This window comes from Microtus ochrogaster, linkage group LG9 (assembly GCF_000317375.1).
Source record: "Microtus ochrogaster isolate Prairie Vole_2 linkage group LG9, MicOch1.0, whole genome shotgun sequence".
Taxonomy (NCBI): domain Eukaryota; kingdom Metazoa; phylum Chordata; class Mammalia; order Rodentia; family Cricetidae; genus Microtus; species Microtus ochrogaster.
The window spans coordinates 386,920-398,086 of NC_022034.1; the positions used below are offsets into that span (position 1 = coordinate 386,920).

Below are 11,167 nucleotides of genomic sequence, written 5' to 3' on the forward strand. Positions count from 1 at the left end.
GTGCCACACAGATATCAGAGAAAGGGGTCAGATCTGAAGCTGAAGTTACAGGTAGTTATGAGATGCTCTGTGGGTGATGGGAAATGAACTCTGCACTCCTAGACTAATTACAATTACTCTTTATCATGGACTGTCTCTATAAGAGGAGAGTGGAGATGTAAGACTATGTAATAAATATTTAACAAATTGTCAAAATCAGCAATGGTTTTAAATCTATAATAATGAATAATAGTGGAAATTTAAATTTTAGTGACATGTTCTTTGTAAAGTTATCTTGGTTAAAATCATGTGTTAGAAATTTATCCAATTATAGTGGTTGCTGTTCTATAGGCACCGATGGCAATTTAGAGATGAAGTGGGAGGGAAGACCATTTACTTCATTTATGATTTTATTAGTTTTTACTCATTCGTTAACTTATACATAAAACTATGCATAACGATGTGGTACTATGTAATAATTCGTTTTCTGTTATATATTAAAAATAATCTATACATGCCATTTTTTAAATAGCTGTTACTTATCATGAATACTTTAAAATGTATCAGTTGAATTTTGAAAATAAACTACATGTTTTTATTATCCACAATAACCCCACTGTGTACCATCAGGCAAGTAACCATCACTCCTCTCGCAGTATAAATTGGTATCTCATCATATCTCCTTCCTTAGTTTATGCTCCCAGTCACTTCCATTCCATTGTCAAATACTTTGAGTAAAAAATGTGTTTTATTCTACCATTCAAAACAAACTATCACATATTTTTCTTATGAAGATAATCACATTTCCTTTAGTAATGTGAAAAAAATAATGTAAAGCCCAATTTTAGTCTTATCATTGTCAATGATAACATTTCATTCTTCTTGTGGCCAAACAAAAATGCATAACTTGTATTTTGTATAACTTGTATTTTTCAGAACCCACCCAATAAGGCCAAATAATTAATTTGTTTAAAAATTTTGGATGTTGTGAATGGTGTTACAGTAATTATCAGAGTACAGAGTCTATTTAGAAGGCTGGTTTCATTTCTTTTTGATAAACTCAGGAGTCTAAATACTAGGTTGTATGATATTCATGACTGCTGAGTCATAGTATCTGTGCTTATTACAGGATCAATGGGAAAACTGCCTCTTGGGCATGTCTTTGTGCTATCTTTAGAAATGTCTAATATACACATGTTGTTTGCAGTCAGATCTACTTTCTGATTTCTTGGTCGAGTTGAGTTCCTTATGTATTATAGACTCTAACTTACATTATATTATGAAGTGTTACTCACTCCATAATTCTTTCTTTCACCCTGGTTTTATTTTCTTTCCTCTTGCAAGGTTATTTTCATTTAGTGCTCTTTTTTTCTTTTGTTCATTGCCTTAGAATAATTCAGGTGCCTTCCTGTATCCAATGTCCTGATATTTACCTTCAATAGTGTTTTGTAGATAAAATTTGTTGTGCCTCATTTTACATTCAGTTATTTGTCTATTTAGATTAATTTTATAGTTGATGAGACAGAGATATAATTCTATTATTGAGCATGTGAACACATTATTTTCCAGCATCATTTATTGGCCTGGCTAATCTTACTCCATTCATGTTAATAGAAATTTGAAATAAATTATTTTACTATCAATGTTTGCTTTATTTCAAGTGATGTAATTTGTTTCATTAGTTGCTTTGTTTTGTGTAGCGTCTATGCCGTGTGATGACTGGAATTTTACAGTATTATTTGAAAATCATGGAGTTTGCCTCTAGCCTTACCATTCCACTCAATATTACTTTGAAAAATATAGGTCCCTTCCCTATTTCTGTGTGTTAGCTTTAACATTCAGTTATATAAAAGTTGTCAGTCATGCTCTGAAAGGATGATCACTGAATCTGTAGATTATTATCCTGTGTAGGAAAGGCATTTTGCTAATGTTGATACTATGAATCTATAAACAATGAAAAATTTTCCATTTCTTTTCTGCCTTCTGTAGTTCTTCATGTTGGGAAAAGTTATTTCATTTTTCATTTGCTATTATCTGTATGTTTTACTTTCATGTCTTATGAGTAAAATTGTTTTCTTCATTCCTATATCATACAAGTGGATATTAGCTTTTGGAAAAATACTTAAGATTGCATGCTGATTTTAATTCATTATATTTTATATAAAATACTGACTGCTAGTGATTTTTAGTGAACTATTTGCAACATTATATAATATAGTACAAGATAATTTGCAAAATGTGGCTTTTTCACTATGTTTTTTATTTCTCCTACTTTTTCTGGCTGAGGCTTCTAGTACAATGTTGAATAAAAGTTGTCAATCTTAGTACATTTTCTTTGTTCTTTCTCAAAGGGATTATTGAATTTTTAAATATTTTATGTTATGATAGCTGTTAATTATTCATATTACACATAATGTTATATGCATATGAAAATTTATTTCTTTCGTACTTTCAAATGTGAAAGGGTTAGTAAATTTTATTAGAAACATTTCTGTATGAATCAGCATTGTGAGATATTCTTATCATGTGTTGTGTTGCTTTTTGTTTTTCAATTGAACACCAAATCTTGCTTTAATCTGACATGAGTATCACTTGCTTAGTGATATACTCAGTGTAGTTTAGAATTTAACTTGCAAACATTTCAATAAGAATATCACATCTACATTTACAAAATGTGTTATCTCATAGAGTCTTCCTGTTGAACTAGCATCTGACTTGTGAATAATGCAATGAGTGCTGATCTAATGAGATGAGGTAGGAAATAGTTCCCTAGTCTCAACAACTATAATAATGCAAGGAGAATTGATTTTTTTCTTTAAATGTTTAGAAGAACTCAGTAGAGGCATCTCTTTTGATCATTTCTTGATGAGTGATCAATTATGACTAAGTCAGTCTTATTCCTTGATTTTGACTTGTTCAGATTTTCTATTTCTACTTGATGCAGTACTGAGTGGGAAAATGTTTCCAAATTGACTCTTCTTTGGAAATACTTTAACATACACATTGCCATATATTTTATAATAAAATCTCTGTTGGTCCCCTATACCTGTCATGCTCTACATTAGCATTTGGTTACTAATTATGCTAGTAAAAATAATATGCAGCATATTTTAGTGATGAGTACTGAAGGAAGACTGTTAGAAGTGAGGAGAGTTTTGATATAAAAACATAATATAAGATGAAAGATTAAGGAGTAGATTGAGAAGTTCAAAAAATGTTTATGACAGTATAATATGACCGTTCCAGGAATTATTTTTTCACACCAAGTTAAAGAGGCTTTAAATGATTTCATTGACCTACAAAGAAAGATATGGCATGTCTAAATCTTCAACAGAGTATGATGAGTCAACAAAAGTCTCAAGTGGTGTAGGATCTCTACTGTAAGAGATGGTGACGTTAATTACACTACCTAACTGAGGTAAATGACATAGTTCATTTAAACTCTAAAATGAAATAATAGAAAAGTTTAGTTTTCTCTTCCATTTATGATGCTCAATCATATTCATATAATTTCCAACTTTACTCCCTGAATTAACCCTCAGGTTTGATCATATGAACACTTAATACTTTGACTCTTTATGGATAACTAAAGAATAAACAAAAACGAAGCAAGGAAATACAAAATAAACAAAAAAAAAACAGAAAAGCACAAAAAGCTTAATCTTTATTAACAAATCACATATGTTTTATTTTCTCTGTTTACATAAAAAAGGATTTTAGTTTCTTTAATATGAGAGAATATTTTTTCTTCCTCAAATCTTTATTTGTGTTTTGTTTCTAGTAAATAGGTGTTTGTTTTTCTGTTTGATGAGATATGTACTACACTTGGCCAAACAAGTTTAATTTCATGTTTAAAAAAATTTATTTGCTTGTGCTGAGATCCTTGAATTTTCTAATCTATCAGAAGATGGAACCTAAATTCAACAACAATGTCATCAATATACTTTAAAGACCACTTAAAATTAAAAAATGTATGTGAATTAAAAATAGGTAACCATGTAACATCCATAGGATGGATAAAAACAGTGCTGTAGAGATATGACACATGGCTTGATTGATAAGATCTAGTAGCTTTAATATTGCATTTGAATATATGAGATAAAAGCATTATGTCTGAAGGATTCTTCTGACATGATTGTATGACTAAAAAATCCTGTTTAATGCTTTTTGTCTTTGACGTGTGCTTTGGGTCTTAAAATTGTATTTTAATAGATAACATTGTAAGATTTTATGTATATACAATTTATAGTTATAATTTTATCTGATACTTTGTTTAAATTCTAGATTAAAAAATCCTATATGACTGAAGTTCGATATCAATGAAAATAATCAGAAATTCATACAAGAAAGATTCAAACTGAAGTAAAATTATCATGAATTAGAATGGACAACCTCCTATTTTCAATGGGCCTCAGCTAAAATTCTACCAAAACACAGTTTCACAGTTTCCTGTTTTAAATTATGTTTTTTTCATTCCATTTTCCTCAATAAAGGAATGATGCTTGATATGGGAAACCGGAGTTCTGTGACTACATTCATCCTTTTGGGCTTTTCTGAATATCCGCATCTACATGCACTTCTTTTCTTGCTGTTTTTTATCATCTACACAGTTACTCTGATCGGAAACCTGGGCATAATTGTGGTTAGGAGGATCAATCCCAAGCTTCACACACCCATGTACTTTTTTCTCAGTCATCTTTCATTTTTGGACGTTTGTTATTCCAGTGTCTTCACACCTAAACTGTTAGAAATCTTGATTGTGGAAGACAGGACTATCTCTTTCAAAGGATGCATGACACAATTTTTTTTCATTTGTGCATTTGTGATCACAGAGATGTTCATGTTAGCAGTGATGGCCTATGACAGGTTTGTGGCTGTTTGTAACCCTTTGCTCTACACAGTTGCAATGTCTCCTAAGCTCTGTGCTCTCCTTGTAGTTGGAACGTATATGTGGGGTGTTTTCTGTTCCTCAATGATCACGTACTCTCTTTTACAGCTTTCCTACTGTGGACCTAACATCATCAACCACTTTGGCTGTGAGTACTCAGCCATCCTCTCTTTGTCCTGTTCTGACCCCACCTTCAGTCAAGTGGTATGTTTAATAATTTCTATATTCAATGAGACTTGTAGCCTCATCATCATCCTGGCCTCTTATGTCTTCATAGTTGCCACAATCATCAAGATGCCTTCAAAGGGTGGTCTCCAAAAAGCTTTCTCTACTTGCTCCTCCCATCTGACTGCCATCAGCATCTTCCATGGGATCATTCTCCTTCTCTACTGTGTGCCCAACTCCAAAAACTCATGGCTTGTGGTCAAAGTGGCTACTGTGCTTTTCACTGTTATGATCCCCATGCTGAACCCCCTCATCTACAGCCTTAGGAACAAGGATGTGAAGGGAACAGTCAGTAGACTCTTCAGCTTGAAACTGCATTCTCATGCAAACTAACTCACACCTCAACGCTACTTTTTATACATGAATATTTTTACTTACAAGTTACTATACTTTAGTGATAATTGAAATTATGCTATGTTTATTCCAATTATTTAGCTTTGTGTTAAATATACAATGTTTTTCACCTTGCTAACAACATATTTCCTTGCACAAACTTGTGAAGTTTCTTTATCAAACATTCTTTAAAATTTTCTATTCTGAATTCTGTGGAAGTTAGGTTGACAAAGGGAAATTACCAACTCAACTCCTTCTAGATATATTATACTTTAAGCTGTTTTAAATAGATAAATAATGCATACAAAATGATAATTGCTTCTATATTACTCAAACTGAAATTGTGATAACTATTTGTGAATTAGTAGCTTTGATATAAATTATTTTAATTTCATTTTAATGTTGTATTAAAGTAAAATTTTGTTTCACAATACTAAAATATTGTCTTAATTTAAATTAGTGTTCATTGAAAACATTAGCTAAGTACACAACTTGCTCTGAGTGTCCACATGTTATTCTAAGATCAATAAAATGTATTGTGACATTGCCAATATAAAAAAAGTTATCTATTCATACTATATATATACACATATATGTATGTATATATCTATATAAATGATTGATAGAACCATCAAAATAATAGGTGATTATACTATCTTATGGATATTAAAAGTACAAATGATATTTTGTTATAAATTAATTCTACATAAAATTTAGAAGATCAGGTTCTATGACTCATTTTACTTGTGAAATATATGAAATGACCAAGCTGTTCTCTGTGCTATTACAAACAGAATAGCCCCCCTCACCTTGAAGGGAGGAATTTGATGAAAGTAAGTTAAGGACTGTGAACTCCAAAATTTATTACTCTTTACACATTGTCTCATTTAAATCTCTTTGTTAATTCACATCTACTGTAGGAAGAAGCTTTTCATATTGATGTTGAATGATGAACTGATCTGTGGGTTAAAAATATGTCCTTAATAATCATATTATGCCATATTCTAATTGAGTATCATTGGACATATCAATCACATTTCAAGATATTTCCCATGTACAGAAGTAGTTGGTCAACACAAAACATATTCCTTCTTTATTTAGGATCTTTGTTCTTGTTCTCCTATCATTTTTTTTTAAAACGTGTTTAACCTGTACAAGTTCTCTGCATTTAATTGTGGTTAGTTACAAGTGTTTAGGGATTATCTCTTTCTTTTCGATTTTTTCATGATTTCGAATATAAATTTTTATAATTTTTTGTCACTGTATCTTAGAATGTCTATTATTAAACTCTTAAAAATTTAAGCATCTGTAATCTGTTATAGATCAATTTTAAAAGGTTAATAATAAATGGTAATTGTTTGATATTTTGTTATTTAATATGAAGAATGATGACTCACACTGTTGACACCAGAAATAGGTTTTGCTGAAAATGTAAATAGTTTGAATTATTGCATATATATGAGAAAAGGTAAGAGAGAATATGTTTTTGCTTTCTCCTCTGTTCAATCAACTATATAGCTCTGGATATGATTTACTGATAAATAATTGTTTATTTTCAATGATACTTTAATTATTGTTGATGATAAAGTGATAATTTACTTGCTATGATAATGAATCACTCACTGTAGAGCTCTCCCAAAGCTTTACACAGGAATTAGCACCGATACTTTCCAAATCAGCTCAAAAATTTGAACAGGCTCATGGCTAAACTAATTCTACTCATCTAGATTTTCTTTGATAGTAAAACTAGGTAATGTTATAGCAAACTATTGAACTGCATTAAATTTCCTGAAGAGTTAAACACAGCACTCATCAAAATATGCTCAGATGCTGAATTCAACAAATCACATTTGTTTGAATCATAGATTGAAAAGAAATCACATATCCAAATAGGAACATAAATACGTGAACTACAGAACATAAGTAGACGCAATGAAAGAAAATATATGGCAATCTTAGTAGACAAAATGAGGAACTTCCTTTGATAATGTTTAAAGCTATTTAATGAGAAGTAATTCTGGATATTTGAAAGAGAAGGGACAGATATCAGTACAGTAAAAAAAAAAAAAGTACCAAAAACTTCAGTCAGCATTATACTAAGTGGGGAAAAGCAGTATTTTGAAGGTATTGATGCTGTTGTAAAGGAAATAGGTTCAAAATGAAATTCCCAGGAGCTCAACTGTTAAGAGCATTGGCCAACTACTGCAGAGGAACCAGGCTTGATGCCCAACATTCTTAGGGTAGTTTACCACAATGTGTTATTCCAGTTCCAAGATATCAAACCTCCTCTTCTGACTTCAAATTGGCTCCAGGAGTGCATGTGGTACACAGACAAGTATTCAAGCAAAACACCCATTCACATAAAATAAAAATAAGCATGTCTAAATTTCAAAGAAATGATTTAAGATAGAGGCTACTTATTTTTGGGAAATTGATAATTTCTGTCACAGTCTTCAGTAGCAAGCTTAGGCTGTAGTGATGCACTTGAGAGGCAGAGGCAGGTGGAACTCTTGAGTTCAAAGTTGTCCTCATCTACATAGTGATTATATTACAGCCTAGGCTGTGTAGAAAGACCCTGCTTCAAACAAATAAACAAAATCCATGCAGAACCAACCACACGAAACAATAAAACAGGAAGATCAACTGTGCATCTCAATACAGAAGCATGGTTTTTGGTACAAAAATGTATTTTGAATGAAGATAGCAACATTAGTAGGATGGCTAGACACATACATAAATATTTTAGTATCTCAACATTATCCAGGATCCTACTTGTAGTCTAGAAAAAAGACTGGCTAAAATGGACTGGAGTCACACATGTCAGTTTGTAGCCAGAGAAGTAGATACTCTTTGTTTCAAAAGTATATTTAGATCAAAGATCACTATAATAAGTGAGGTTTAAACCAATTCTAGTTGTTCTTTCAAGGAGTATGTCAGTTATACATTTTCTTATGTATTTTGATCCATTACCTCCTATGCTTGGAACACTGCCCAGTGAGCCAGTCGACTTCCAGTTACATACAAGATGTAGGACTCACAACTACTCCTGCGCCATGTCTGCTTGCACTCTACATTACATCCTGTCATGATGACAATTGACTAAACTTCTGAAAATGTCAACCACCTCAGATAAATGTTTTATTTATAAGAGTTTCCAAAGTAATTGTGTCTCTTCACAGCAATACAAACCTTAAGTAAGATACCACATTAAAATATATGACAATGGAGACTGAGTGGTTGTGGTACATGTTTTAAACCCAGCAGAACAGACAAATCTCCATGAGTGAGTTGGAGACCAGTTTTGTCTATAGAGTGAGTTCCGGGATAGCCAGGGCTACACAGAGAAACCTTGCCTTGAAAAAAAAATATGACATTGTAAACAATGTCAAGTGAAATATTGAAACAATTTACAAGAGGCATTTAAAATTAGAACTTTTGAACCAAAATCTAATTCTATCGTTACATCATTCTCATTCTCACACTCCTTTCTCCAATTTCTCCTGGGTGCCTCCTACTCCGTTGAAACTCAATGTCTATTATTCTTTAGTTATAATTATATATATATTATATATATTTAATTCAAGTTTATAAATATAAGCTGCTAAGATCATTTAATATTGTTCAATCTTATTTAGAACTGACCTCTTGGGATTGGCTAAACTATCAGGGAGTATGTCCCTGGAGAAGACTGATTCTTCTTCTCTCAGTAACCATTAATTGTCAGTAACTTGTCCTCTAGGATTGTAGCCTTGTGAGAATTCCCTCATCTTAGTAGGCATAAAAAATAGTGTTTTATTTTAGATCTTGTTGAAATTTCATGGTTGCAGATACTCTGTCATATATAAAAGACTCGTCCTAACAACTGACATATTGTCCTCGTTCTCTGCCTCTAACAAATTTCTGTCACCTCTTCTATAATATGCTTTTTACCAGCTGTCAATCTGTGGATCACAACCCTTTTGGGGGTTGTTTATCAGATATTTTCATATCAGTTACTTACATTACTATCCACAGCAGTAGCAAAATTGTAGTTTTGAAGAAGTTAATAAATAATTTTATGGTTGGGTCACCACAGCAGGAGGAACTATTAAAAAGTTACATCATTAGGAAGGCTGAGAACCACTGACTTAGAATTAGTTATAAGTACCACAGATGTATTAAATAGGATAAGACACCCTGTGGTCAGTTATTGCCTGTGTTCTGATCTGTTGTGGTTTTCTATAATCATCTCCATCTGCTGCAAAACAAGTTCCTTTGATGAAGGTGTGAACTATGCTTTTCTGTGAAAATAAGGATAAGTATTAGAAAGTAATTAGAAATTATACTGACTCAGTGAATTAGTATTAGTAGCTTCTCTTCTAAGGTCCATGGCCTCACCAGCCAGAGCAAGCAGGATAGGTTTGCAATATCAGACATGATTTCTCTACTATTGACTGAGATGTAAGTACAATTTCATGGCTTTTTGTGACTTTTTAAAAAATATTTGTGCCATTATTTCACCTTTTAGTATATCTTGTTATTTTTATATAAATAATTTATAAGGCTTTATAATGATTGAATTGTTATTTACAGAGAAAGGACATGAGTCATTCAGTGAGAAACACATGACATGTTCAAATAGAAAGTGGGCCATGATTGAGATGAAGCATGTCAAAAAGAAGTCATTGATACAGATTTGATACATGAAATTCCAGCAGCTCATTTTGGAAACGTGCCTGCCTTCCATAATACCCACTCCTCTGCTGCAGACTGCTGCTCAGGATGAACTCTGTGGTTTCTTTCAACAGAAGCCAGAGGTGGAATGAGGGAAATGGAAGCATGGTGTCTTCTTTTATTCTCTTGGCCTTTTCAGAATTCCCGTACCTCCAGGTGCCTCTCTTCCTGGGATTCTTGATCATGTACACAGTCACTGTGTTGGAAAACCTCAGTATGATTTTTGTCATCAGGATTAATCCCAAACTCCACACTCCTATGTACTTTTTTCTCAGCCACTTATCCTTTGTTGATTTTTGCTACACATCTGTAATTGCACCTAAGCTGTTAGGCCTCTTGCTTGTAGAAGACAAGACTATCTCCTTTGAAGGGTGCATGGCACAATATTTTCTTGGCTGTACATTTGTGATTACAGAGATGTTCATGCTGGCAGTGATGGCCTATGACAGGTTCGAGGCTGTTTGTAACCCCCTGCTCTACACTGTTGCTATGTCTCGCCAGCTCTGTTCTCTCCTAGTAGTCGTTACCTACATATGGGCTGTCATCTTCTCCTCAACCCTTACATATGTCCTTTTGCAGCTCTCTTACTGTGGACCTAATGTCATCAATCACTTCTGCTGTGAGTACTCTGCCCTCCTTTCTGTGTCCTGCTCGGACACCTCCTTCAGCCAAATGGCTTGTCTAGTCATTTCCATGTTTAATGAGGCTTGTTGCCTCCTGATCATCATCACCTCCTATGTTTTCATAGTTGTCACGGTCATCAAAATTCCCACGAAAGGGGCCCTCCAAAAAGCCTTCTCCACCTGTGCCTCCCATCTCACAGCTATCGGTGTCTGTCACGGAATTGTTCTTCTACTATATTGCGTGCTCAAATCTAAAAGCTCACTATTTCTTGTGAAAGTAGCCACAGTTTTCCACAGCATGGTCATCCCTATGATAAATCCCCTCATCTACAGCCTCAGAAACAAAGACGTTAAAGAGACTGTGAGGAAGTTAGTCTACCTAAAATGTATTTTTCATTCCTTATAA

The 11,167-nt window shown here is 33.0% G+C and overlaps 2 protein-coding genes across 2 annotated transcripts; both read left to right on the top strand.

The window, feature by feature from the left end:
• The first annotated feature begins 4,474 nt into the window (after positions 1–4,474).
• On the top strand, positions 4,475–5,425 carry LOC101993359 (olfactory receptor 5D18-like). The gene has a single exon (XM_005363453.1). The coding sequence runs from the start codon at positions 4,475–4,477 to the stop codon at positions 5,423–5,425; it is 951 nt and encodes a 316-aa protein (XP_005363510.1).
• Positions 5,426–10,186: 4,761 nt separating this feature from the next.
• Positions 10,187–11,167, top strand: LOC101985075 (olfactory receptor 5D18-like). Its single transcript, XM_005363264.2, has one exon. The coding sequence runs from the start codon at positions 10,187–10,189 to the stop codon at positions 11,165–11,167; it is 981 nt and encodes a 326-aa protein (XP_005363321.1).

Bases quoted from the DNA above. Each gene is read 5' to 3' on its own strand.
- LOC101993359 (XM_005363453.1), top strand. From the start codon at position 4,475: ATGATGCTTGATATGGGAAACCGGAGTTCTGTGACTACATTCATCCTT.
- LOC101985075 (XM_005363264.2), top strand. From the start codon at position 10,187: ATGAACTCTGTGGTTTCTTTCAACAGAAGCCAGAGGTGGAATGAGGGA.